Source organism: Crotalus tigris, unplaced genomic scaffold (genome assembly GCF_016545835.1).
Source record: "Crotalus tigris isolate CLP2741 ecotype Arizona unplaced genomic scaffold, ASM1654583v1 scf7180000017668.6805642782:7212621, whole genome shotgun sequence".
NCBI classification, from domain to species: Eukaryota; Metazoa; Chordata; class Lepidosauria; order Squamata; family Viperidae; genus Crotalus; species Crotalus tigris.
Window position 1 is genome coordinate 1,163,298 of NW_024096554.1, and position 26,837 is coordinate 1,190,134.

General features: G+C 35.2%; 2 protein-coding genes across 2 annotated transcripts in view; one reads left to right on the plus strand and one right to left on the minus strand.

The window, feature by feature from the left end:
• SUPT7L (SPT7 like, STAGA complex subunit gamma) overlaps positions 1-26,837 on the plus strand; it is a 77,628-nt gene that overhangs the window by 33,622 nt on the left and 17,169 nt on the right. The gene's annotated exons all lie outside the window — the stretch shown is intronic.
• LOC120305354 (solute carrier family 4 member 1 adaptor protein) lies at positions 1,956-26,826 on the minus strand. The gene is made up of 14 exons (XM_039337067.1): positions 26,150-26,826; positions 25,183-25,369; positions 21,800-21,922; positions 20,468-20,528; positions 19,899-20,038; positions 18,564-18,724; positions 17,802-17,871; positions 15,814-16,003; positions 15,260-15,371; positions 14,760-14,970; positions 9,525-9,614; positions 8,535-8,590; positions 6,196-6,265; positions 1,956-5,444 (listed from the first exon to the last, which is right to left on the minus strand). Exons 1-14 carry the CDS (start codon positions 26,789-26,791, stop codon positions 5,395-5,397), a joined length of 2,163 nt encoding a protein of 720 aa, XP_039193001.1. The 5' UTR covers positions 26,792-26,826; the 3' UTR covers positions 1,956-5,394.

A 26,837-nucleotide genomic window follows, 5' to 3' on the forward strand; every position in this document is an offset into this window, starting at 1 on the left:
TGTTTGGAAATCAACTGTAATTGAATTTTTATCCACAGCTAGAGAAAAACCTTGCTAATAGTCTTTTCTATCAAATGGCCATACCATTTCCATTCTTCATTTTATGATTCCGATTCTAATTAAACACATTTATTAAACTCATGAATTTTTCCTCCCTTTCTGCAATGCTAGTTCTCCATGTCTTTTCAGCTATGTTCATATGGAACTGAACCATAAAAATTATCACATTTTAATCTAGCAAGTTCTGCAAATGCATCACATCTGGTTAATTTCTAGCTCACTATTATACAGGTTAATTAAGATTAGTTCAGTTAACCATGGATGAAGATGTGTTTAATGACAGCCTCTCATTTAAGAAGCCCCTCTAAATTCTTTTTCCCCCCTATTTCAGAGTGAATTTTCCATGATGGAGTTGTTCTTTGCAGTCCAGAGAATGCAGAAGGTTTCTGTTCAAGGAGTTTGGATGAAAATTCTGGTGAAAACAAGGGATCCTATTTTGAGTAAACATGTTCCAAATGGATTTATTCATATGCTATGTGAGTCATTGCCTCAGAAATCCTTGTCTGCATATGAATCTTTGAAAGATACCACAGCATGCCATGTTAACAGTTTTTTTTAAAAAAAAATGTGGAAGTATTTGGAAATGTAGCAGGTGATTTGGAGGTGGCAGGAGCTTGATGTTTGGTATGGAAATGACAGCTGCTGTGTGCTTTGCATTGCAGTGAAAATGAGAAAACTTTTGCCATGTTTAGCTGTCCCTATCACTCTCATTGCTTAATGGCTTAGTTTACAATTGGACACCCTGACAGAACACTCCAGCTGCAGCAGTTGCAGGGACAAGTGATGTAAACTCTACTGTCACCACAGATGTAAACCATTTTGTTCAGAGAATGTGGGGCAAGATCTCAAGCTCAACACCGTCTTCTCCCTACATCAGAGAAAAAACTGCACACTGGTGTCCCAACATGATGACCAATAACAAGATGCCACCAACTTTGAATGGGAAAAGTTATTTCTGCTGATGAATAAAGACTTGTATAAGCTGGAATGCTTATAGAATAATACGAATGGCTGCTTTTGAGTAAGGTTAAATCCCATAGCTTGCAACTGAATTTATAAATTGCTTTAATAATCTGCTTGTAGTTTTCCTTTTGTAGAGTTCTTCTGTGATAATTTTTTAAAAAACATGGGAAAGCAGTCTCTTCTTCAAAAGCATGGTGATATAAACTAGTTAAGCACTTTTTAAAGTTGACCTAAATGGCATCTTAGCATTTCACAAAAAGAAATGGTCTCAAGCCCAACTTTCTACAAAATGGAAACACATGCAAGCAATTTCTACACAGAGGGAAAGTACAAAAGTATCCTATCAAGATTTTCACCAAAACATAGGTTTACAAAAACCAGGATTGTTTGCCAGCATCTGTTTTCTATTTTAAACAGCCAAGATTTATCAAAAAGGGCAGAAATAAGTTCACTGTGTATAAATACTTAACCACAAAACTTGTAAATGATGATCAGATGCCAGCTGATAAAAGGATTTGTTCTGTATACAATGAAATTCTACCCCCTTCGCTGTTTAATTGCACACATTACATTGTGCCTGTTGAATTTCTTCCTGCAATTTGGTTGCCCACTTGTCATTTTCAAACTCAGCTTTACAACAGCATTTGAGAAATTAAGTTTCTTTCTGGGGTGGATTATTTGGAGTCAACAATAAACCTTTCATGACTAGGGTAAAGGTCAAAGCAGTAAAGCCAAATTGCTTTTAAGAAAAATAGATGATTATTTTATTAACAGAGGGTGATGAAAATTTATGAGGGCAAAACTCATTTAAAGGATTCTGAAATGGGTGAGGGAAAAAAACAGCCACACACACACACACACACACACACTTCTGAGCTTTAGAGAACGGCAAAAGAAGGATCATCTAATTAAAAAAAAAACAACAACTCCAATTTAATAGCTGACTAGCCTTTTATTTTATAGCAGAGCATTAACAGGTCTGAACTTAATAATTATTTACCAGTATGCACAAAAATGGAAAGATACTTTAATTTCCACAATGGATGAATGGCTGGAAAAACTGATGGAACTAGCAGAGATGGCTAAATTAACTGTTTAATCAAAGAAAAGAACACATCCAACTTTATTTCTATATGGAAACTGCTTTTGGATTTTGTGCTTGAGATGGTAAAACATGAAACATTGATTATGGGTTTTGTTCATTAGGTTTGTTGTTATAGAAATGCTAATACACATATTACATAAAACTACTAAGTTGAGGCTATTTTATTATATTATTTTATTGAGCTAAAAAGAGTTGGAAGTCTATAATTTTCTTTCTTCTTTCCCCCCTTTATCCTACACCTTCCTCTCCCCCATTTTTCCACTATTTTCCTTCCCATTTTATACTTTGATAATTTTAATAAAATATATTTACCATCCACATTAGAAACTTAAAGCACTTCTAAGCAGACAGTTTGACTTAACTGCCAATCCCTCTGCCATCTTGCCCGGTTTTTCCCATTTTTTTAAAGTCTCAAATCTTTTAACTATTGACCAGGATCTCCTTTCCACAACAATTTAAATAACAACCCACCCCAATTCATCATTTTTCATATTCTTATGAAAGTCTATAGGAGATGATGATTGTGTATGCTTTGATCCAATGGAACTGCTGTCTGGATTAATCTGAGGCTTGGCCCTATTACTATTTTAACTTTCAGTGACTGTGCTGTACCATATTTTTCCTGCCCCATTAATCTGGCTTGTATTTCCATCTTAATGTATGAAGCTGCTTTAAATCTGTGCCGAACTAAGCTACAAGCAATCAGGAATTTCATTTTTCATTTAACTCTTGTGGTCACACAGAGGGTCTGGCCACAATTATGGCTTATGGAGGGAAGCTTATGTCACACAAAACTAAAAGAGAACATAGACAAGAACTTTCTGTAATATGGAACAAAGAACCGCAGACTGAATTATCTAGAGTACCCACCCATGTGCAGGCCTTAATAATTTAAATCTTTCTGTGCCTTCTGGCATGAGAAAAAATGGAGGTGATGAAATACTGAGGAGTGCTTACTTGGATTAAAAAAAAAAAAAAAGGATTTCCTATCATTTGTATTTAATATATAGGAGGAACACTGGAAGGGTATCTTTGACATGTTTCTAGGTTGTAAAAATCTAGGTGGTCATTAGATGGCAGCAGAGGGACTTCTGTATCTCTAAGTCATTTAGCTGTCATCTATGGCCTTCCCTATTTTGTAGCCTAGATATGGTATGATAATAAAAATCTGTTGTTTTTTACATCAACTTTGAGAGCAGTCACAAGTAGTCACAAATGTGTGACAGAAATGGAATAACTGTTGGAAGAGAACTTTAAATTATAGCAATGGCTAAAAAAACACCCTATACTTTTATAATATACTAATTCTGCTCTGGAATTAGTAATCCTTGCTCATACAAATTACTGAACACAGAACAGATGACTTAGATGAATGAATAGATGAGAAGCTGTTGCCAAAGATTGGGGCTTATCTTTAAACAATATAGGATAAACCAGGGATTTTGAACATTTGAAATTTCAGGAGCCCTCATCAATGCCAGATTTCATGAGGTTTAATTATTTTCAAACTGCTGCTTTATTGGACAAAACCAGTCCTAAAACTCCCACTTGGTAGAAGGCAAACTTTTATTTTGCCTTTCAGATGAAGACAGACTTTTGAAGTTGCTGCTTATTTTATTTCCCCCAGGATATTTCCTATATCCCAAGCTTTGTAGGGAAATGGGCAGAGCTCCCCAAAGCATAGGCTGCCACCAGCCGCCATGTTTTTCTAGGAAATTCAGAGGAATGAGGCATTTTGTAAATAACTCTAATGCTATTTTATCTGTACTTTACTTTGTTGCATGCCCATTTTCATTTTTCTTTAAAGACTAAAATTATTGGGACTCTAATCTTTAAAGGAGCCACATTGGAGATTTTAAAAATAAACTTCCCTCTGGGCCATATATTTCCAAAAGCTAGGGTTTTGCATAAATGTAAAATAAATATCGCTTAAATCTTTTTGCTAAAAGAGAAATGGTTATTAGTATGTGAATGTTATAGATGGAACAAAATGGAAGTGGATTCTTATGCATTAGATAAAGGGCCCAGAATATGGGGGTTTACCATATTTCATAAAGTCTGTCTCAGGCCCAATCACACAGCCTTTCATTCACCCATACGTTATGGAATTGGTCTAAAACTTCAGGACCATACTCATGAACTCAATTCTCCTTTCATTCTATGAATCGTGCAATCCTCACATTCCTACTTGCCAGTAAATCCATTAATGTAATGCTGCACAAAGGCAGGTTTTATTCTACCATTAAAAGAAAATTGAAACTAGTAAACATTTTCCAGTGCTTCCCCCTCTCTTCTCCTGTTATGAACTGGTTCCATTCTCCCAAGTAATATGTTTACATACTGTAGTAGATAAGACTATTGTATACCTCTAGCTTGTTTTTTCCTTTTAAATGCAATTTCTATCCTTTTCTCATATGGAACATGATGCAACCTAAGTGCAGAAATTATGATGTAAAAGCAGGTCTAGACCAAGGATAACTGCCTTTTGAGCAGAAGCCTTGTTTTCTGGCTTATCCAAAAAGTTTCAGATACACTAATTCATAGTACTCCCATTCCTTAGCTTTTACTCTCCCAACTATCCAATGTTAGATATTTAACATTCTTTCAGGAACTGCTAAAGATTAATACACTTTTTCACCCGCATTAATACTAAACTACAACTGGCCAAGATATGAATGTGTTAGTATTTCACCATCTCATACAGGGGAAAAAGAAAAATATCAACAAAGAACCTTTACAAAAAAGACTGCGACAGAAAGGAAGGATAAAAATTAGTCTTGATTTCAGCAGCTCCACTCAGAGAGGGCCATCGGCAATTGTATTTTGTGGAATTACATACTTGTATATGCACAGGCAGAAAATATTTTGATAATCAATCCAAGCATCAGCGAATTTGAAGTAGCCCTCAGCATACATATTGACTAAATAGAAATCTATAACTAATTCCTTTTACATCAAGAAATAATTTACTAATTCCTTTACCCCTTTAGATCATGAAATAATGTTAAAGAAATAAAAACAACCATTTTAAAAAGTTTTTATAAAACCAACATTGCTATATCTATGATACCTGTAAATTCTTAATTATCACCACTATATACACATTTATACACACATTCACTTCTAAGGGAAAAACATCCTTAAGAAAGGATCAGGAATCATTAAACAGTGCTTAAGAAAATGAACAGAAATGTGTTGCTTGTAATTTCAATGGCATATTGTTCCAGTTATTTACTGTGCCATACTTCTTTACTTTTCAGAATAATTTAGTAGCCATACTTAGCATTTAGATGGGTTCTGCCATCACCACTTTGACCTGCTCAACAGAGAAAAGAAAACAGTATTTTAAAATTTTAGAGATTTTTTTTTGCTATAGTGCTTTTTAAAATAATTTGCATTACTATTGTTTCAATGATTTTATCTCAATGGTTTTTTAAATTTCTGCTACAAAGTTAGTCAAGGCTGTTGCCATTATTTAAACTCTACCTTTCAATACAGCTAGGACCAAAACACCTTGAGCAGAAAATAATTAATACTGTCAAAGCTGCTTTAGGAGCTGAATGGCATCATTCCTGCAAAAACAGAGCCAGGCTTTACATAGAGGGAAGCAGCTTCAACTCTCTACCAAAATCCACTGGTGCCTATTATATTCAGAGATAGAACACTGATTTTGTCCATACTTGATTAGTATTTACATAACTCCATTTTGAAGACCAAATATAAATCTATAGCATAATCTCCCTCAGCACATTCTGATTATATTTTGTTTACTCTGTACTTCAAATAAGTTAGGGGTTTTTTTTTGTATGTTATGTGTGTGTCTTCAAGTCTGTCTTGCTACTGGCAATTGCCTGAATAAGTCCCTGCAGTTTTCTTGGCAAGATTTCGGAATTGGTTTGCATTGCCTCCTTCCTATGATTGACAGAGAGTGACTGGCCCAAGGTTAGCCAGCTCACTTTGTGATTAAAATGGGACCAAAACACCTGTCACTAAGTTTTATTTGTTCATATATAAACTATATTTTGTCAGCAACTCATGCTCCACAATTATTCTGAGTGCCCCTTTACCTTCAGGTGGTACCCATACACAGTAATCTGGATCATCTTCTGGATAGTTTGAGGATAATGAATGCTGAATCTGTAGGACAGAAAGCAATTTACTTTTTGTAAATATACGTCAGTATGTAAAACTTTCATTGCATTGTGGGTACAACAGCCCTTGAATGGCAAACCAGAGATTATGATTGGGAGGCAAAATTTAAATTTAGTACTCATTAAACAAATCAATAGAACAAATCTGTCAAATGTTAATTTTTGATAATATAATTATTAGTTCTGCATAATTTAAATTCTTACAGGTTAACATACCAACTTATAATGATTCTCATCTCTTTGCAAAGCAGTTGATCCCAAGGTTTAAAATAGAGTAAACAAAAACAAAACCATCTCAAACCACTCTGTCCTGTATATAGAGATGTACTCAAGTCTTGAATATTTGGCAGTGACAAAACAAGAGAGAGGTAGTGGAATGTTGCTGGCAACTGGATGGGGCAGGGGAGAAAAATAGATGGAACACAACTTGTATATTCTCTGCAATCTAGAGTAGTGTTTCTCAACCTCAAAAATTTTAAGAGGTTGGACTTCAACTCCCAGAATTCCCCAGCCAGCTGTGAGAGTTGAAGTCTACATATTTTAAAGTTGATAAGGTTGAGAATGAGTGAGCCTGAAGCAAAAATGTACACTGGAGTATCAAAGTCATGTACTTGGCCAGTCATTATATGCCTAGAATTCATTTCCAATTATCATTTGAGGGCAAAGTACTGTTTTCTCAAAGTGTACTCTGAGACCTACTTATATACTTTGAGAGGGATTTTTGTACCAAATGAAGGAAGAACTAAATAACATATAGGTTTTTCTTAGTTGGGCTTAAATTGAGGAAAATGCTAACAATTGTTTAATTGTTTCTACTGGAAGATTTCAGGAAAAGAATAAAAAAATAATCTCATTTTAAATAGGGTAATTTGCAGACATACCCTCAAAAACATTGCATTGTTATATAAGATGCTGTGCTAGAGATTAGGGTTTTTTTTTAAGTCTATTTTTGCTTTGTGAAGGAGAAAAAAATGCAGTATCTCCTGACTCATGCAGTACTGGATTACATACAGTTAAGCACTACAACAGATTTATAAAGCAAGATTGACAGCAGATGGTAAAACAGCTGCACATAATTTCTCTATCATTAGCTCTACTGCACTACCAAGGATGATTAGGTGAGATATTTTAATCACTGCTGGTTCAATGGAAACTAAGTATTTGAATTATAATCCTTTTATATAAGCTGTTGTAATGTTTGTGAGCAAAGCTACTATTCCCAAAATATCAAAAAGTATCTCCTTTTGATAAGTATAAAAATTGTCCCTCCAAGAGCAGTACACTACAGAATCAGGCTGAGATAGGGAGACAATTGTGCTCAAATTTCCTTATTAAACAATTCTTTTAATTCATAAGGGAACTTCTCCCATTCCTATCCCCAAACATAGAGTATTAAGCATCTGTTATTGGTAACTATAAAGATGATTATCTGGATTAGATTGCAGTGCCTCAGCCCAAACTGGTGTGCAATCTGGGACTCACTTGGATTCACAGATCTTGTTCATGGAACAGGTGACAACTTGAAATCATACCTCGCGATTTCTAGACTGGACTACTGCAAATGTGCTCTACAAGAGCCTCTATTTCAGTGGTTCTCAACCTGTGGGTCAGGACCCCATTTGGGGTCAAATGACCATTTCACGGGGGTCGCCAAACAACGCAGTCTGCCATTTCCCCCCCCCCTTTTCCTTAACTGTGCTACTCCCTTTTATTCTATTGGCTTTTGAAAGCCAATAGAATAGACTCTCTTGAATAGTCTGGAATTGTCCAGGCTGTCTCTGCCCTGCTGAGCCCACGAAAAGTCCCATTCTGCAAATGGTGCTGCACCAGTTGAGTAGTCCTCGACTTACGACCGGTTGAGTAGTCCTCGACTTACGACCGGTTGGGGGGGGGTCGCGGCATTAAAAAGGTTGAGAACCACTGCTCTATTTGAAGAGCTTTTGGCAGCTGGAGTTGATGTAGAATGGGTAGTGGGTCAGTTGGTGGTGTTTATTTTTTGGTACCTGTAACGCTACTGCTCTGTGATTTGCACTGGCTACCAGGGTGCTTCAAGATACAATTCAAACTGCTGGTAGTTTCTTGGTTATATTGATTGCTGTTGTTTTTTGTGATTTTTAACTGCTATGGTTTTATATTTTTAAATGTTTTTATTATTTTAATGGTGTAAATTGTCCAAAGTAACTTATTCAAGATGGACCTCTATATAAATCTACAAAACAAACAAACTAACAAAAAGTTTTGTTCTTCCAACTCACCTTAGGTTTACTGCTATCTTTTTGATTTTTTGGCTTTGTTGCTGGCATCTCAGATGCTAGTAAAATAAACAATTGGAAAAATGAAGTTTATAATACAGATCTTAATTCTTTATTTTCAAAGTAAATAAACCTTTCTCTAAAAACAACACAGAGCAGGGAGTTGTTAAAATAAAGCGCTGAGTCTTATCTGACAAAACAAAGAATGCATATATCCCAGAAATGTTTCTATCAGTAGGACTGTCACATTGCCTTTGTAATAATATATCTTAGGTGAAATATTAAAATTTCTAATATTTTATCTGAAATATATTTTCCTTAGTTTCTTCCTCCTTAAATTTATTTTGTTTCAATTGCTATTATACATATAATTTTTAAATTATACTATCACTGATATATTATTCTTCTGTTAGGTTTCACTAATAAACTTTTATTTAAAAAAAGGTAAAGTAGTTCTTCACTTATATCTGTATTTCACTGCCTACTGGAAATAGTCCAACACTAAAGCACCATTTACTATTGTTTTTTCTTTTCATTATTCTGAAAAGGCATGGGTTTCCAAATTAATGCTTTTACAAGAGCTGAGTTTTTATAGAGCACTGAAAGTCCAACATCTCACTGGATCTGCAAGGTGAATAAAAAAGTTTCAGCGAGGCTCAGCATGGCTGGTTTGAGGCTCCTGAAGTTTTCTGACAGCCCCTCAGGTGACTGGAAAAGCAACTTTTAGTGGCTAAGATTGATATGGATCAGAAATCTGGAGAAGCATCTTGCTGAAAGTTCAGCCTAGGCCTAGTGACTGGAAGCTATCCCCTTTATTCTAAATTTTGTAGTCATTGAATGCGAAATATTGTTTAAAATAGTGATCTTCTTAAGAGTCAATAACTTTTTTTCTCACCAGTTGTGAAATATAATTTGTTTCAATATCAGTGAAATTATCATTTTGTCCTAGTGCTCATAGATTGTTCAGAGACAGAGCTGCATAAAACTGCTTACCTTCTAGTTTTATCTGCAACTCATTCACTGGGCAATTATGATCTAATGGGCTTGTATCCTTGCTTGAAGATTCAGTCTGAGATTTAAATCCTATAAAAATATAATAGGAACCCCAAAATTTAGTTAATTAGGAATAAAAATAGTAACTTCTACATATTTCATTCCTTAAAACTAGAGTTTTATCTAATTCAGTGCTTCTCAACGTTTGTGTGATGGCGACCCCCGTCACACAAACGTTCTGCGCATGCGCGGCGCCGCGCGCATGGGGGCAGGCCCCCATGCGCGACGCCCCCCATGCGCGGCACGCGTGCACGGGGCCGCCCTGTGCGTGACGCATGAGCACGGGGCCGCCCACATGCGGGCGCACATGCGCGGCGCCACCCCCATGCGTGGCGTGCGTGTGCGGCGCCGCGAAAAATGGCGGATCGCCACCTTTGGCGACCCCCGAAAAATGGTCGATCAACCCCAAATGGGGTCGCGACCCATAGGTTGAGAACCGCTGATCTAATTAAAGCAGCTTTTCCACTATACACAACGATAGTGCAAAATAAAGCAAAAGATAAGAGGTTTTCAGTGATCTCCAATCAATAAAAACAGGGAACCTTAAAATGTGAAAATGAAATCAGGTCGTATAAAGATAAAATATAAAACGTATGGATTTTTTTTTTTTTTTTTAATTGAAAATTTTTAAATTTTTACAAAAACAAATCCCCTTCCCATACCCCCCCCAACCCTACCTCACCCCCCTCCTCCCCAACCTCCCAGACCCTCCCCTAGACTTCCCAGAGCTGAATACAGGCTTAATTGAGAAAAAAACTTAAAACACTTTTAAAACCTAAACAAATTTAAATACAATCATCATTCTATATAAACTCCCTCCAAAAACGCAAATTTAAACATTACTTTCTTTGAATATCTATAGCTATAATGTAAAATCTAATTTCTCCCTCTTTCTTTATCCTAATACAAAAAAATAAACATATAAACCTTTGTTGTACCATTAAAACTAAATACTCTTAGAAAACTTAAAGTAAATACATATTTCCTTCAATCTTCATAATCTTCTCACCTATCCAAAAAAAAAAAAAAACTTAAAAATCCTAAACAAATCTAGACACATTTAGTTAAACAAATTATTTTCTCTTAAAAATATTAATAATAATATTTAAAAGCTTGAAACACTTTTAAATCCTAAACAAATCTAAATACAATCATCATTCTATATAAACTTTCTCCAAAAACACAGATTTAAGCATTACTTTCTTTCCTAAACAAATCTAGACATTTAATTAAACAAATTATTTTCTCTTAGAAATATTAATAATAATATTTAAAAACCAAATTTAAGCATTACTTGAAACTTAAACAAATTATACTCCCTTCGAAACACAAATTTATTAGAATCCCCTCACTGAAATAAACAAATTATAATCCCTTCAAAACACAGGTTTAAACAATATTATCATTAAAGGTTTAAAACTTAAAACTGAAATATATTATTATCCCAAAACACATATTTAGACATTACATAAGACATTTTCCAAAAACGATATAAGTTTTACTTCTCCCACAATCTCAATAGTAAACTTCTTGTCTAAAGTTCTCATTCAATGTCCATAATTTTCTGTCCAATAACCAGTTGCACCCACTATAAACACAAACTTCTTATCTAAAATTTTCATTCAATATCCATAATCTTCTGTCTAATAGCCAGTTGCATCTACTATAAGCACAATCCATATCGGTCTCTCTTGCCCGCAAGCATCGAAAAAAATGCGTGGAATTCTGCCCTTGAAGATCGCTCCAAAGAGTTTGTAAGTCCTGGTTGACCCACCAGCTCAGGAATCAGTACCTGTGAAACTTCCTCAACCTCCTTCTTCTGTTGGTCTTTCTCTTTACATTTATATGTTACTTTTTCTTTACATTTATATGTTGCACAAGTCTCAGGGACCGATACCTGTAAAACTTCCTCAGTGAATTCCTCCTTGTGTTGATCTTCACAGTTGTAAGTTGTACAAGTTATCCTCTGCCCGTTCCTCTCTTGTTGGTGCCCCTCAAGCTGAAATTTCCCAATTTCGATTTCAGGCAGCAATTCCACCCTTGAAGATTGCTCCAAAGACTTTGTAGGTCTAACTTCTCCCAGAGCCACCCTTGAAGATTGCTCCAAAGACTTTGTAGGTCCAACATCTCCCAGAGATTCAGAGACCGCTGAATATGAAACTTCCTTAACCTTCTTCTGTTGCTGCTTTTCTTTGGAGTTATGTGCTACACAAGTTGTCTTCTGCTCCTCAATCTGGACTTGTTGAGACCTAATAGATGGCGATGCACATACCCCCAGGACCGAAGTATAAAAATCTTTTGCTTGAGAAACAGTATTAAGTCTATGACATGTCCCCAGGTAGTTCACCACCATTCCAGTCGGAATATCCCATCTGAATAGAATTTTTCTCTTTTTAAGTTCATTTACTAGAAAAGCAAACTCCTTTCTTCTTCTTAAAATTTTAGATGGGATCTCCTTAAAAATTATGACATCTTGTGAAGCAATTTGAAATCTCTTCTTATAATAGGCTTGCACAATTTGATTGCGTAAGGATCTTTTACCAAAGTAAATTACCACATCTCTTGGCAGATTCTTCTGTGCTGCCACCACAGAGTTAACCCTAAATAATTTTTCAATTTCACTAAGTATTCCCTCTTTTTCTTTATTCAAAATCAATGCAAAGTCCTTTGCAACCATTTCTTTCAAATCTTCTTGCAAAGACTCTTCCAGGCCTCTGATTCTTAAGGCATATTCCATTTGTCCATATTGAAGCATAAGAATCTCATTTTCCATTTCTTTTTCCATACTTTCAATTTTCCCCTCCATTATGTCCACTTTTTCAGCTACCTCTTCCACATGGGAGTTCACCTTTTCAAGAACAGAAGCAACTCCTTCTAAAGCCAAAACAAAATCTTGTCTCAAGATCTTATTATTTTCCTCTAAAATCTTTTTCATTTCTGCCCTAATTTGAATTATAACATCTCCCATCATGTTTTGCAAATCCTTCATAGTTATTAGCTGACCCCCAGAAGAGGGTGAAACTGTTGATTTAGAAGCTGTAGAAATCCCTGGACGCTTTGGAGCCATCTTAAAGAAAAACCTTTAGCCCTTCTTAAAAAATTATAAAAATTCCTTCAAAAATCATAACTCCCTCCAAAGAAGGTCATTATAATAAAAAGAAAAAAGGGAAAAGAAAAAAAAAAGGAAGAGAAAAAGAATTAAAAAAAGCTTTACTCCTTCTTAAAAATTGCAAAAAATTAAACAGAAAAAAGTCCTTCAAAAAAGAGTCATTACAATAAAAAGAAGGGAGAAGAAAAAAAAAATAATAATAATTAAATAGAAAAAGTCCGTTCCAAAAAAAAAATACTTAGAGATACCAAAAACAACCATTCCAATCATAAGAAAATAAAAAGGGAAAGGGAAAGGAAAGAAAAAGAAACACCAAAAAGCCTGCCGGTCAGCATTCTAACTTCAAAAAAAAAAAAACACCGAGAGATTTGCCGATCGCCATTTTACTTTCCCTTTCAACAAAGAAAAAAAAAATAAAAAGAGAGAATAAAAATAGAAGCAAGTCTTAAAACTTAAAATCCAAATAAATCAAAGAAAGCAAAAACTAAATCCTCTACTCAGCTCTGTCCGTTTATAAAAAAAACTCACCAGTTCTCTTTAAGCACGGAGGTGTTTGCAACGGCTCGTTTTGTCCCTGAGGACAAAAACAGCTGGGAAGCGGAGACAAGTCTGAACTCCGTGGGAGCACTCCTTTCACCCCCCCAAAAAAAACTTGGGGGGTGCAAAAGAGGCTCTACCACTATTCAGACACTCTCTACCCCCCCCTTTGCCCGGGAGGGGGATTTTGAACCGCTGAACAGCTGGTGTCTGCTGTTCATAGCGGTTCTTACACTTACCCAGGAGAGACGGCTACAAAGTAGCCGCCATCGCGCGCGCAAAATCCACCGGAAGTCTAAAACGTATGGATTTTTAAAATAAAAATGGGGACGTCAAGTAAGAATTAAGGCTGCCTTATTGTGTATGTATGCACAATATACAGTTAATACTGTACGTTTTGATTGCGATGTTGCTTCTTCTGATTCCCCACCCCCATCTGCCCAGGCACTGCTAAACAAAATGCACAAAAAAGCTGATGTATAACTCAAGCTATTACAGATATTGCATTCTGGACTGTCTGGGCAGAGCTGTATTAGTTCTGAAAAAGATACTTTGCAACTGAGACCAACTCAGTTCTGTACAAGAAAATTAATAATAATAAACATCCTCAAGAGAAAGAATGATTTCTTTTTAACTGCCCTCTGACAGAAAACTTGCCTACGGTCAGCACTACAATCTTTTTGGTGATAGGTTAAACTTCTATTTTTGTAGGCATTTTCATTATTTCTTAAAGTATTACAAATATAGTTCTATTTTTTACTATTGACTGATTTAGTTTTAAGTTTTTTCTCTATACCACAATTAGGTAATGTTTTTGTATTAAATTTATAATCTTGCTATTTTGTAACCACATTGGGTTGATGCTACAGAATTTAACATTCTGGATAATATGAGAGTTGTGCATGTTTCATATAGCCACTGTATTGTACTGGTCAAGGTTCATCCACTTGATCCAGGGAGTTCCACTGAATTACAAAGCTCAATAAGGATTCTGAGTCCTTCTCTCAGATCTGATTGAGCCAAACACCCTCTGAATTTTGAGAAATAATGAATTTTGCTGGAAAGAGGCTTAGATAATGGTAATGCTGGCTAATACATATGGAAGATATCATCTCAATGAAATGTACCCCTATCACCCCAATGGGTCTAAGCATTGCATGGCTGCAATCATTTCACAAGGTAGTCACTCAGCAATGGTTTCAGTGGTGCCACCTGTGCAATGGGTGTCACCAACTTTATCTTTATATCTACCTCCGACTGTTACCACAGAAGAGTGAAGCAGAGGGACCTCATGTGTTTTGGTGTTCAACCCCTCCCTCCCATTTGTCTGGACATCCTTTTTACCTTACCCATGTACATTAAATTGAACATTTACTGTATTAAAGAAACTAGAAGTAAAGATAATTGCTAATAAAAATGACTAAATCTTCATATTCACTTGCTTAAGTTTAAACTAATTAAAATATGTGCAAGTTGAATGAATATTTTAAAAAAACAGTATAAATAATCATCATTAAGGAATTCCATACTTTGGTTTCTGGGTGAATAAGAAGTGGAAAGGAGATTCCCTTCTTTAACCATTTCTTGTGTTGCAGTTTCCATCTTTGTGTTCTGTGAGCTTCGATTTAAACTGTGGTTCACATCTTCCTCCTCCTCCTCTTCTTCCTCCTCTTCTTCTGGCCCCTCATCTTTCATCTTTAATAGGTTTACCGGTATATCTGGACGTTTCATGGGCAGTTTCTATATTGTAAACAGAAATTACAATAAAGATTGCTTTTCAACTGACATTGAGAAATAAGGAAAATTGGAAAAGATGCCATTAAAAGCTGGCCTTATACATATTTCTAGGAATAAGGAGTTAATGATGTATTGTTTATTTCAGAAAATATATAGTTCCTAAGCTAAACATGTGAGATGCAAACTCTGAAACCCCGTGGCAGCTTTTCCCAATACTATCACAGTATTATGTACTTGGAAAAATTCTACGCTGCAAAATTAAAACCCACAGCTTTTTCTTCTTCTTACTTACCCCTACGGTCCCTGTTTTTAGTCTGAATTTGCTTCCCCCTTTCATGGCACCAAACAGGGGTAAAGTTAGCTTTTTGGGCTTGTTCTGAGATTCCAGATCTTGATTCTCAAGCCTACAGAAAATAAATAAATTTAAAAAATGAAATATATCAAAACATTAACATCAGATATTGAAGGACCAAGTTTACTCATACAGATAACCTACAAACAGAGTCCTACACCTCTACTTGGACTGGCTTCAAGCAGTACAGGTTTATATGACTGATGGGAGCCCAATGCAGCCAATCAAGTCCAGTTCACACAATAGTGCATTTCTTATCTCAAGCATGAACTCCTGTGTCTCTTGCAATTGCTCAGGGATTATTAAACATTACAATGGTATCTGTGCCACCCCTAATGAATGCAAACTATAATTTAAATTGAAGCCAGATTATTTCAAGTTCAAATATTACCTGTATTCCATTACAAGTGAATTTAATGGTTAAAGTACAGTATATTACATATTTAAAATAAAAGGAAAAGTCATACTGATTAGTGCTCTGTAATCAGACTCACTGGGACTTCAGCTCCGGCATGGATGCAGGGGTAACAATCTTAATTAGTCCTTTCAATCGCTGCTGTTCCTTCCTCAGTTCAAAGGTTCTCAAGTGAAGCTTTTTACGTGTCACACTGTCTACGGAACATCCTGACTTGATTTCCGTCATGAATTCATCCAGTGAGTCCTGAGTTGCTGAATGGGACTGTGCTATGGGAAATTATATATTAAAACATATATGTGAAATACATATTAAAATATATTTGTAAATAAATAATAGAGAATATCTGCAAAAATCCTATAGTGTTTCAATGCATTTTTGTATCCAATTATTCTTATAACAGTTTTTGTGGCAATATTCTCCCTTCTCCTTCCCATTTAAAGATTAAAATAATATTGATTTATTTAATCATATTACTATTTTTTAAACAAAGGGAATTCTAAAATCAACCTGTCCTATGTAAAAACAAAAGTTTAGGCTTTGGAAAATCACAGTACATGTTAAACTTTAAATCTAATGCAAATAAGCATCTTATGGTTTATACTTCACAAAACATGCTCAGATAATGGCTAGATATATCACAATTTTAATTCACACAAAAACTCAGTCATATTTAAGACTGATTCCCAAGAATGGATCTCTCAATCTCACTGTCACAGGACTGTTTTCTTTCAAAAGAAATATACTGTAATCCTATTTCTAATATGCATTTTAAAATATAATTTGAATCTGGAAAAATATGTATATATAGTTATATATACAATAAAAGCAAACAATATTATTAACTTAAATAATGTTGATATATTTTGAACTGCATTGCCTTTTATATACTATTCTACTGAAATTTTTAAAAAGTGTTAAAAAAATTCAAGAATTCTCATACCAGTAAGAGAACCTTCCTCTCAGAAAATAAGAGAATATTTGCCCTGATTCAGGAATTGCAATTCTCATTGAAAACATATATTATTTAATATATAGCAACAGGTCAGGATTCTGTCATAGCATCTACAGGCTGAGGAAGTCTGGATAGGGACAAACAGCCTTCAGCTCAACCCAAGTAAGAGTGAATGAGTGTAGACATGGAAGCTATTTGGTCTGGAAAATCTAACATCATTCGTTCTGGATGGGGTTATGCTCAGACAGAAGGAATGTAAAACTTGACTATTCTGGGGCTGCCTTTGAACATTGCATGGCAGTGCGAATAATTATGTATTGTACCTCCTCATCCTTCTTATGCATACTTCAGTCAATTAGGAAGGTGTCAGTCTGAGTCACTTACAAATGTTATTTGATATTGTAGACTTAGAAAGTATCTCAGCCCTTTCCCCTAGATAATGGTTCCTGCATATATCTATGAAGGTCATCTTCCTTACTCTCTACACTCTAGCTCTATTTATCTCTGCCCATCCTATAAGATCTGATATGGGTGGGATGCTCCATGTCCCATTAATTAAACAATCTCGCCTTGTGAGATCCGTACCACATGCTTTCTTTATCGAAACGCTCAACATATGGAACAGATCTCCCTCTTCCTTGTGAGACTTTAGAAAAGGCCCCAGAGACCAAAAATATGACATGATAAAATCAATGATCTTTTTTATCTGGTTAATTATCTTTTTTCTCTAGTCATTGCTGAGTCAGTTAAATCTATGAAAATACACTTATACTATTACAAGTTGGTGGCAATAAAAGATTCTTCCAACGTTTGTACGTTAATCAATCATATTCTACAAATTGACTCTGCACGATGCATAAAATATTAATGAAAGAATGAGTTCAAAATAATTTTATTTATTTATTTAGAAATGCATTTGCCACCCATCTCATTTCAAAGTGACTCTGGGCAGCTTACAATGTAAAAATAATACTTTCCGTGATCCATACTGTTAGTCTCATTTAGTTTTTACTCCATTTTTAATTTTTTAGGAATCTGTGCAAGACAGCCTGCACTCATACATACAATATGTGTCCAATTTTATTAGTTTTATAATAATCTTATAGTCTTACTTGTCCTTGAAGACTTCAGCTTCTCTGCTATCTCAGAGAGCTCTCTCTCAGCTGCATGTAGTTTTGCAATCTGTAAACAGATAAGATATCCATGGTAGGCCAGAGCAAAATGCTGATTTGTTTTATCTTTGTTTTCAAAACTAATTTTTATGTTGTTCTTCCCCAGAGTTAAATCTCTCTTCCCATACTTTTCTTCTTTTTACTATCTATATTCATTTTTTACTCTGGTGTCCTGTTTTCTCTTGTTTTTACTATCCTTTTTATAGTTACTGTAAATCATTTTGAGATATGCAGAATAAGCTGTATGAAAATATATTTTATAAATACAGAAGATAGAAAAAAATGTATCTATGATGCTATCGTATTATTTTCAATAGTGACAAGAGTGTTTTGCTCTTTTACAAGGCAAATCTATGCATCGATTTAGGTACCATGAAACAAGGACATTTTTTTAAGTAATTTTGTTAATTAGTAATTCTGCTTTTGTCTCTCTGCTTTCTTGACATTATGGTTTAGTGTTAGATGTCTTAATTCTGTAGCATGTCAAAATACCTTGAGGCATGAATGCTATTTGAATAAAATAATTTTTATAACCATACATTCAAAGCATTTTAAGTTATACAACTTTTCTTAAGAAAAAAAATTCAAAATATAGCTACAATCCTAGGCATGAATGGTACTTAAATAAGTTTATACTATCATTTTTTTTCTAAAAGCAAGGCTAACAAAGCCGAATGAAACACTTGCTTAATTTGCTTTTACCAATGAATCATATGTTTCTGGCTTTTCATCTATCTTTCCAGCTTTCTTCATTCTGTTGAGTCGTTTCTGTTCAATAACTCCTGTCCGATCAAGGAATAGGTCATCATCACTATCGTAGTAGTCTTCTTCTTCCCAATTCTTTGCTTTTCTTTTCCGGGACACTAAGAGAAAAGAATTTATATTTTTATTTAATTATCAAATTTCTACACTGCCTGGATGATTTACAAATAATCCACACATAAAGTTGCAAGTAAAATATTGACAAAAGGAACAAAATGCAAACAAATGGAGGCCAATAATCTAATTTATCATATTATTTCACACATTTTTTTAAAAAAGCATGTCATATAAGATCACTTATTTGCAATGAAAATAACAAATATAAGCAATATATTATGAGGATTGAATGACTCTAATGTCATTGCCAAAACATGGTAATGCTGGTATACTTGAAGCTCTAACACAGTGGTTCCTGAACTTTTTATTATCACACCTCCTTTTAGTGTAAACTTAATGTATATACCTCCCCTAAATAACCAAACAACAAAATGTACAGAAATGAACAATGAAAATGATACAATGAAACTTTGAGTAAGGTGGATTGTAACCATGTAAAACTAAAAAGTTCTTCACACTTTCCCTGGATTTTGTCTATAAATCCTCAAGGGACATACACCTCAGTTCAGGAAACCGCATCCTAACATTTTGTTAACATCTGTTCTTTCACTTCAGTGGGCTGCAAGTTGGTGTGAGAAAAGGTTGTGTTGCTAATGTTTATGAAATGGAAGCTTGCATTAGTACTTGTGTGTGTGCATTTCTGACTGCTGAAGGAATCCTTCCAACTGAAATTCACCACAGAACATGTGTTTATGGCAAGGACTGTATTAATATGAGTCACCCAAGAGACGAATAACTGCCAGGACCTTACTGAAGAAACTTTAAGATTCTTGTTTTTTGCTGACAAATGTGATTATATGAAGAAGTAAAATATTGTACAGGTAACAAAAGAGATGAGTCAAGGATTATTTTCCTATTTCATTTATTAAAATATCCATATTTAAATTGAAGTTATTTATATATAACTTTGATCAACCCTTGTTTAGAGCTCCTTGTCAAATAGTGAGGTTAAAAAAAATCTTTTAAACAGTAAACTACACTCAGAATGATGATATGTCTGCAAGAAAATAATGAAGCTCTAAGAGTACCAAGGACTCCTAGTCAACTACATTTAGCCCTACTGCAAGTAGGATAGGCATAAATTTACAAACATTCATGATAACAAGACTGCTTCATGAAGATTTCTGCTGAGAAAAAAAATCTGGCGGCATAACTTACCTGCCTCTTGTCGCAACACACCCCTAGCATCCAATATTCTGCAGGCTTCCAATGCACACTGGATCATTGCTTCTTTTTTCTTCCCTGAATGAATAGCTTCTGCCACAAGCTGTTTCCCTGAGGCATCATCTATAGGTAGCCTATCCAATTTAGTGGGATGAAAGTATAAAGCAAAATCAACAATTCAGTCAATTCCTCTGATTTGTTTTTTTAAATCAAACATTTTAAAATTGCCTTAAGCAAAATATTTGTGTTATTTTAAAGTTAAGGTATTTAGTTATTTCAAATTATTTTTCAAGTTCAGATATATTAGTAAAAATCTCTATGGCATAGGTATAATAGACAAATCAAAACAAAAAATAGACACAAAAAATGCAAAAACCCAGTCAACTACCAAAACCAGCCAGAAAACAATACAAAACAAAAAACCTACCAACACTCACACCTAACAAAAAATAATTTTCAATTATCAATCCATATCTAGAAATAAGGGTCATAACATTTTTTTGCAGCCTGTCCAATTGAATGAATAAATATACACAAAATTGTTGCATAATATACATACATACTTCACCCTACAAAGCCAGGTGCCTGTTCCATGGGAATCAAATTCATATTCCAATTCTTCACCTAGATAAAAAAGGGAAAAGGGAATCAAACTATTGGTTATAAAATACAGCTTTTTATATCTATATTAATCAATATTTTATTACTTTTCTAAACTTGTTAGTTTAATTAAATAGATTAAACCATTCTGGCACTTCCAAAATGACTGAAACATTAAATGTTTGAAATCTTTAAGTAGTTATCTGGTTGTTAAATGCTACTAGCTCTGCAAAAAATTTCATCTGAGAATTGCTATGTTTAATTTGGATCCATTTATCAATTAATAGTAAAAGCTACATCCAACACTATGCAAGCAATTTCTTTTTATTCTCCTCGCTTGCTTCTTAGGTCTTCAGCATCAACCAATATGCAGATGATACCTGAAGTCTCCACTTTACTAATTTGGTCCACACAGATATCTGTATCAAGTAGTGCTGGATGTGACATTATTTGGCAAATGACTGAAAACCTGATCTACCATAGTACTAATGACATGTTTTTAGTAAGTGAAATGCAGCCTTGTGGAGCTCCATGTTCTTTAACAAAAAGAGTGTTCCTTAATTCATCTTTGTTCTTAGATGGTTATATACCTCCATACAATCAGCTGCATCATTTCTTGAAAACCACAAACTTGGTTACTATTAAATGTCCTAATTAGACAACTCCAATACATTTTATAATAATTCCTTCTAAAAAGAGTTTGTTAATAACAGCAAGTGTGTGTAGATGTGGCCAAGCTGTTGTTTAACTCCACTATTAACTACTGAAAACAGTGAGTTTTTCAGGTTAAAAAAAAACCCCAACAATTTGGGAACTTAAAAACTCAGCAGTGTTATGTTTCCCTTCATGGGAGGCAGGTAGGCAGGCTTCCTATAGAGCAGGGGTGTCAAACTCACAACGTGACATGACTTGTAGCGATGTATCGTGACTTTTTTCCATTGCCAGCAATGGAATCGGAGCGGTTTTGCTAGGATGCATCCGGCCCGTGTGCGGGCTGGCAGTTTGACACCCCTGCTATAGAGGCTGGATAGTGATCAGTCTGAAATGCTTTAGCAGATCTTGCACTAAGCAATGGGGCTGGATCAGATGACTTGTAAGGCCTTTTCAACTCTATGATTCTACTTGAATGTAGAAATTCAACATATGCTCCTGGTTTTATAGTTTTTATGTTTTAATGGCGTAAAATGATTCTTTAATATGTTGTAAATTAAACAGGCAAAGTCAAAATGACAGAAATAAGTCATTCTTTGGAACACTAGAAAGAGACAAATGCACTGGATATTTTTGGCTAGTACCTTCTCTATCAAAAAAACCTTGCAATGCTTTTTTGGGATCTTTCATATAAAAGGCTTCTTGATCCTCTTGAAACTCAACAGCAATTGGATTTTCTTCACCCTCTTCTTCTTCTGCATCTTCCCCTGAAAAATAAATCAGGTAGAATTGGGCATCAGAGATGATTCATAAGACAAGAACATAAAACTTTCACCTAACTTAGCATGACTAGCATTCTATTTTCAGAGTTGCCAGTCAGATAGTTATGAGAAATCGAAATTGAGACATGTTGTAGATTACACTTGTCTTCATGCTCTTCAGAATTTTTTAGAAACATATTGTTTTCAATACAGGAGAAATTATAGACATGATTAGTAACCACTGCAACCTTTCATTTCATACATTTATCTAGTTCCATTTTCATATCAGTCATACTTTCCAGAAACAAATTCCAAATGTTAAATGTGTGTAAAGTAGTATTTTTGTTCCCATTTCCAATATTTTTATTTCCAAATGAAAAAAGTTTCATTTAAGGATATTGTATTCTAGGACAAGGGGAAGAAAACCTTTTTCCGGGTTAATTTTCCTCGGACCATGTGTGAATCATATTACTTGATTATTTTTCATGGGCTGAATGTTGTAACATTTATTTTCAGCATCTAAAAGGTTTTCATTCTAAAAGGTTTCATTCTAAAAGATTTTCTTTTTAATGTGTTGCCTACTAACATTTTTGTGCAATATTACCAGCATCAGAAACTGACTGCATTATAACATTGACAATTTTGTTATAGATCACTTTCTTAATAATTCCTTACACAGATTCTGATTTATTATGCATTGCTTTTTTCCAACTATGGAAAAAGTAATATTTTCATCCAACTGTCTTTCATAATCCTGAGAACATTTTGTTATGGGTTATCATCTATTAGGAGTTTTTGCTTCACTGTTTGCATTCACAGAATCACATTTGCCACTTTACTGCCCAGCTTTAGTTCTATTAATTTGGAGAGATTGCTTTGTATCTCCTCCTCCTTGCTCTAGCCATCTAAATTATTTACTGATATCTGTGCATTTCACCACTGACTTCAAATATAACCTATTTTTATAATTAAAAACTACTAATTCTATTACAAGGGCTTGAATGATCTCACTGTTGAAATTTCTCCACTGTGAGATCATCATTTATTCCTAGTCTCTTCTTTCCTTTAATTAATTAATGAGATGTTTATAAGTAATGTTTATAGTACATTACTGGTTATTTTGTTATTTTGCTCCTATATTACTTTTTAACACTGTAATAATCTCCAGAAGAACATAAAAAAGCAGTATTTTTATTATGAGTGATAAAAACCCTTTTTCACTCCTGTACTGAATTTAATGGACAGACATGATCCGTTTCAGAATTCCCCAAATTTTGCCACTACAAATTGAATGATCCATCATCTCTAGAAAAGAAAATTACTTCAAGGACAAATGACTCAATTATCTGACACAGTAAAGTTTTAGAAAAGCATTTCAAATAAATACAGTCAAATGAATTTATAAATTAAAAATCTGAATATAATGAATTTATCAAAGTAAATCTATTTTAGGAAAAATGCATGAATATTCAGTAGATTAACTCAGAAAATTCAGACTACCCAAGAAGCTCTGATACACTTCTACAAAGGAATTATTGAATCTGTCATTTGCACCTCTATAACTGTCTGGTTTGGCACTGCAACCAAACAAGACAGACACAGACTTCAACAGATAATTAGAACTGCAGAAAAAAAAAAACCTGTTACCAGCCTTCCTTCCTTTGAGAATCTGTATATTACACGAGCCAGAAGGAGGGCTGTGAAAATATCTACAGACCCCCCACATCCTAGACATAAATGGTTTCAACTTCTTCCCTCAAAACGACGCTATAGGGCATTGCACGCCAAAATAACTAGACACAAGGACAGTTCCCCCCCCCCCATGCCATCACTCTGCTAAACAACTAATTCCACAACACCGTCAAACTACCTCGTAGGAGTAGTATTATTATTATCCTTATCATCTTTCCTATTATCTATTTCCTTATCTTCTTATGACTATAGTTTTGTTGCTTGTATCTTATGATTTAAATTGTTTTATTTAATATCTGAGTATGATTTATGTTGATTGCTTATTTAGTATCCTATGACTACAACTGAGTGTTCTATCTTATGATTTATGATGAATGTATTTTATGATTATGATCATGATTTATCATGTTTCTTGTATGTACACTGAGAGCTTATGCACCAGATACAAAATCCTTGTGTGTCCAATCACACTTGGCTAATAGAGTTGAATTCTATTGTTCTGTTTTGTTCTGTTCTATTCTGTTCCGTTCCGTTCCATTCCATTCTCAATAATAATTTATGTTTGGGAGATAAGATGGTATCTTATATATCTTTAGCTTATATATCAAGCCTGAAATATTAAGCAAATTTATCTTTCTCAAATGGATCACTTTCTTCTTAGCATGGTTCCTACAGATCATTCAGTAAAATCCATTATAGGTAGTTCTTGACTTAAAACAGTTTGTTTAGTAACCATTCAAAGTTACAATGGCACTGAAAAAAGTGTCTTATGACCATTTTTCACACTTATGACCGTTGTAGCATCCACATGGTCACATGGTTTACATTTAGATGCTTGACAACTGACTTACATTTATAATGGTTGCAGAGGACCAGGGTCATGTGATTCCCTTTTGCGACCATATGACAAGCAAAGTCAATGGGGAAACTGGATTCATTTAACAATGTGTAACTAATTTAACAACTGCAATGATTCACTTAACAGATGTGGCAAGAAAAGTTGTAAAATGGGGCAAGACTCACTTAACAAATTTCTCAACATAAATTTTGGGCTCAATTGTGGTTGTAAGTTGAGGACTACCTGTAAAAGGATTGATAAACTATTTGACTGCATACAATCTATGCTATATGCTCAATTTACATCTGATATGATTTTGGGAATTTTTAACATTAAATAGATTTAATTTTAATTAAAAAAACCCACATTTTGCTTCTGATTTAGAGTATTGTGAAATATAAAGATGACAACCAATCAGAGGTATAAATGTGGATTTTCTGAATATAAAGCATTTGCTCATACATACCTGGATCCATTTCTCTAGAACTAAACATAATGCATATATCTAGACATTTTCTCTTAGCACATTACTGGTAAACACAAGTTATATTAGATCATTCCAATCACATTTCATACAAAGAATTTATAAAAGAACTTGAAATAGAATATGGCTGAGGAAAGTAGTAAATAGGATTCAAGTCAAAAGCAAATTGCATCTGCAAAGTGACATAGCAAATCATTGCAAAATAAGCTCCATGAAAATATATCATTGGAGATTCTGGCAACAAATTCTTACCCATTCCCCAGGAACAGCTTAAATCATTCCGACTATTTTCACTTTTTTTTATTTCCATTTCCTTTTGATCCTCATCAGAATCATCACCCAGCATAGTTTTTTCTAACTTGGCCAGTTTCTGCTTACGCAGATCTTTCAGCTGTGTTACAGTCAGTTCTGATTCCGGTTCTTGATCCTCCTCTGGGCCCTGGGGATTAAAGTTATGAATTTAAAAACTATTCGCCAAGAATTAATCCCATTCAATTAATTGCATCTTACTTTTTAGTGATTATAACCCAAGTTTCATAGATACTGCAAAACTAATACTGTACGGGATAACATTCACATCATAGAAAAATCAGCATCTTATTCTAATTTCCAGCATTGATGCTTAAAGGTATCAGACATTATCTGAATACAGTGAAGACAAATGTGATTTAATACTGGAAAAAGTCTGATGCAAGTTGCAAATGAGAATAATGAAAGCTATCAAAGGAGCTTTGTAATGTGCAAATAGCATATTCAATCAGCATATTTATTCTAACATTAAAAATGTAATCTTTCCATATTTTCTGTCTGCTTTTTGACATTGTTCACAAGAGGATTTTGTATTGTTTCAATTATGTATTTATGTATAATAGTAAAAGACTCAGATCTCCCCCAAAATAAAACATAAATAAAAATCAACTTCCGAGTACCTTATTATCTTTGGAAGTCACACATCATAAAGGCAAAATAAACGTGGAAAAAAATATATAACTCCTATAAACAAAAACGGCAAAGCATATATTTAAAAATATTGTGCCTCTGAACTGCCTCTAGAACTAAAGACTAGCTTACGGGGATAAACTTAAGAGACAGCTATCAAATTCTGGGCAACATTTCCACGGGATACATTTTTTCCCCTTTAATAATAAGGAGCGATACTTGAGTCACCCGGACACGGGCTCTCTTGCCTAGAGGCTGGGCAGGCTGCTCCCTCACTCACCTGCAAGATGAAGAGGCGGCTACTGCCCCCGAAACGCAAGACGTGACCCACTCGGACTCGACAGTAGGTGCGGGGAGGGACCCTCGCTTTGTTGAGGAAGGTGCCGTGGGCACTGTCCAGGTCGTAGACATACAGGCCGGGTTCGGGGCTCTCCGACGCCAGGGGCTCTTCCCCTTCAGCGGAGCTCCGTGGCGGCCGGCGCTGAAGCACGGCGTGGTGCCGCGAAACGCAAGGGTGAACCAAGGAGAGGTCGCAGTCCGGCGCGCGGCCTACTAGGATCCGGCTCTGGCCGACGAGGCTGATGCGGTCCAGGACCGCGCCGCCTTTTACCGTCTCCAGGCTATAGCCGGATGAGTCCTCTTCTGAGGGGCAACCTCCCCACGGCGGCTCCTGATACTCGGGAAGGACAGGGGGAGAGGGGCCTACCGCAGGGCCGTGGGGGCGCTTAGGAGCCACCCCCTCGGCTGCCTTTCCTCGAGCGAGAGAAAGAGGCAACGGAGGGGGCAAAATCGGCTTCTTAAAGTCTTCAGCCACATTACCCTCTTCTGTGGGAGCCGCCATCTTAGCACGTCCGCTTCTCCAACGGGTCCCCCAGGAAACTGCTTCGCTGGCTCTTCGGTTCCGGGAGAAGCGGCCTTTCATGTAGGGGATGGGCTCTTTTCAGGCTGCTGCGGAGTGAAGCGGGCGA

Bases quoted from the DNA above. Each gene is read 5' to 3' on its own strand.
- LOC120305354 (XM_039337067.1), bottom strand. From the start codon at position 26,791: ATGAAAGGCCGCTTCTCCCGGAACCGAAGAGCCAGCGAAGCAGTTTCC. The intron at 6,266-8,534 runs GTGAGTTGGAAG...TCTGTCCTACAG, and splicing joins AAGATAGCAGTAAACCTAAG to ATTCAGCATTCATTATCCTC. The intron at 5,445-6,195 runs GTAAAGGGGCAC...TCTGTTGAGCAG, and splicing joins TGTATGGGTACCACCTGAAG to GTCAAAGTGGTGATGGCAGA.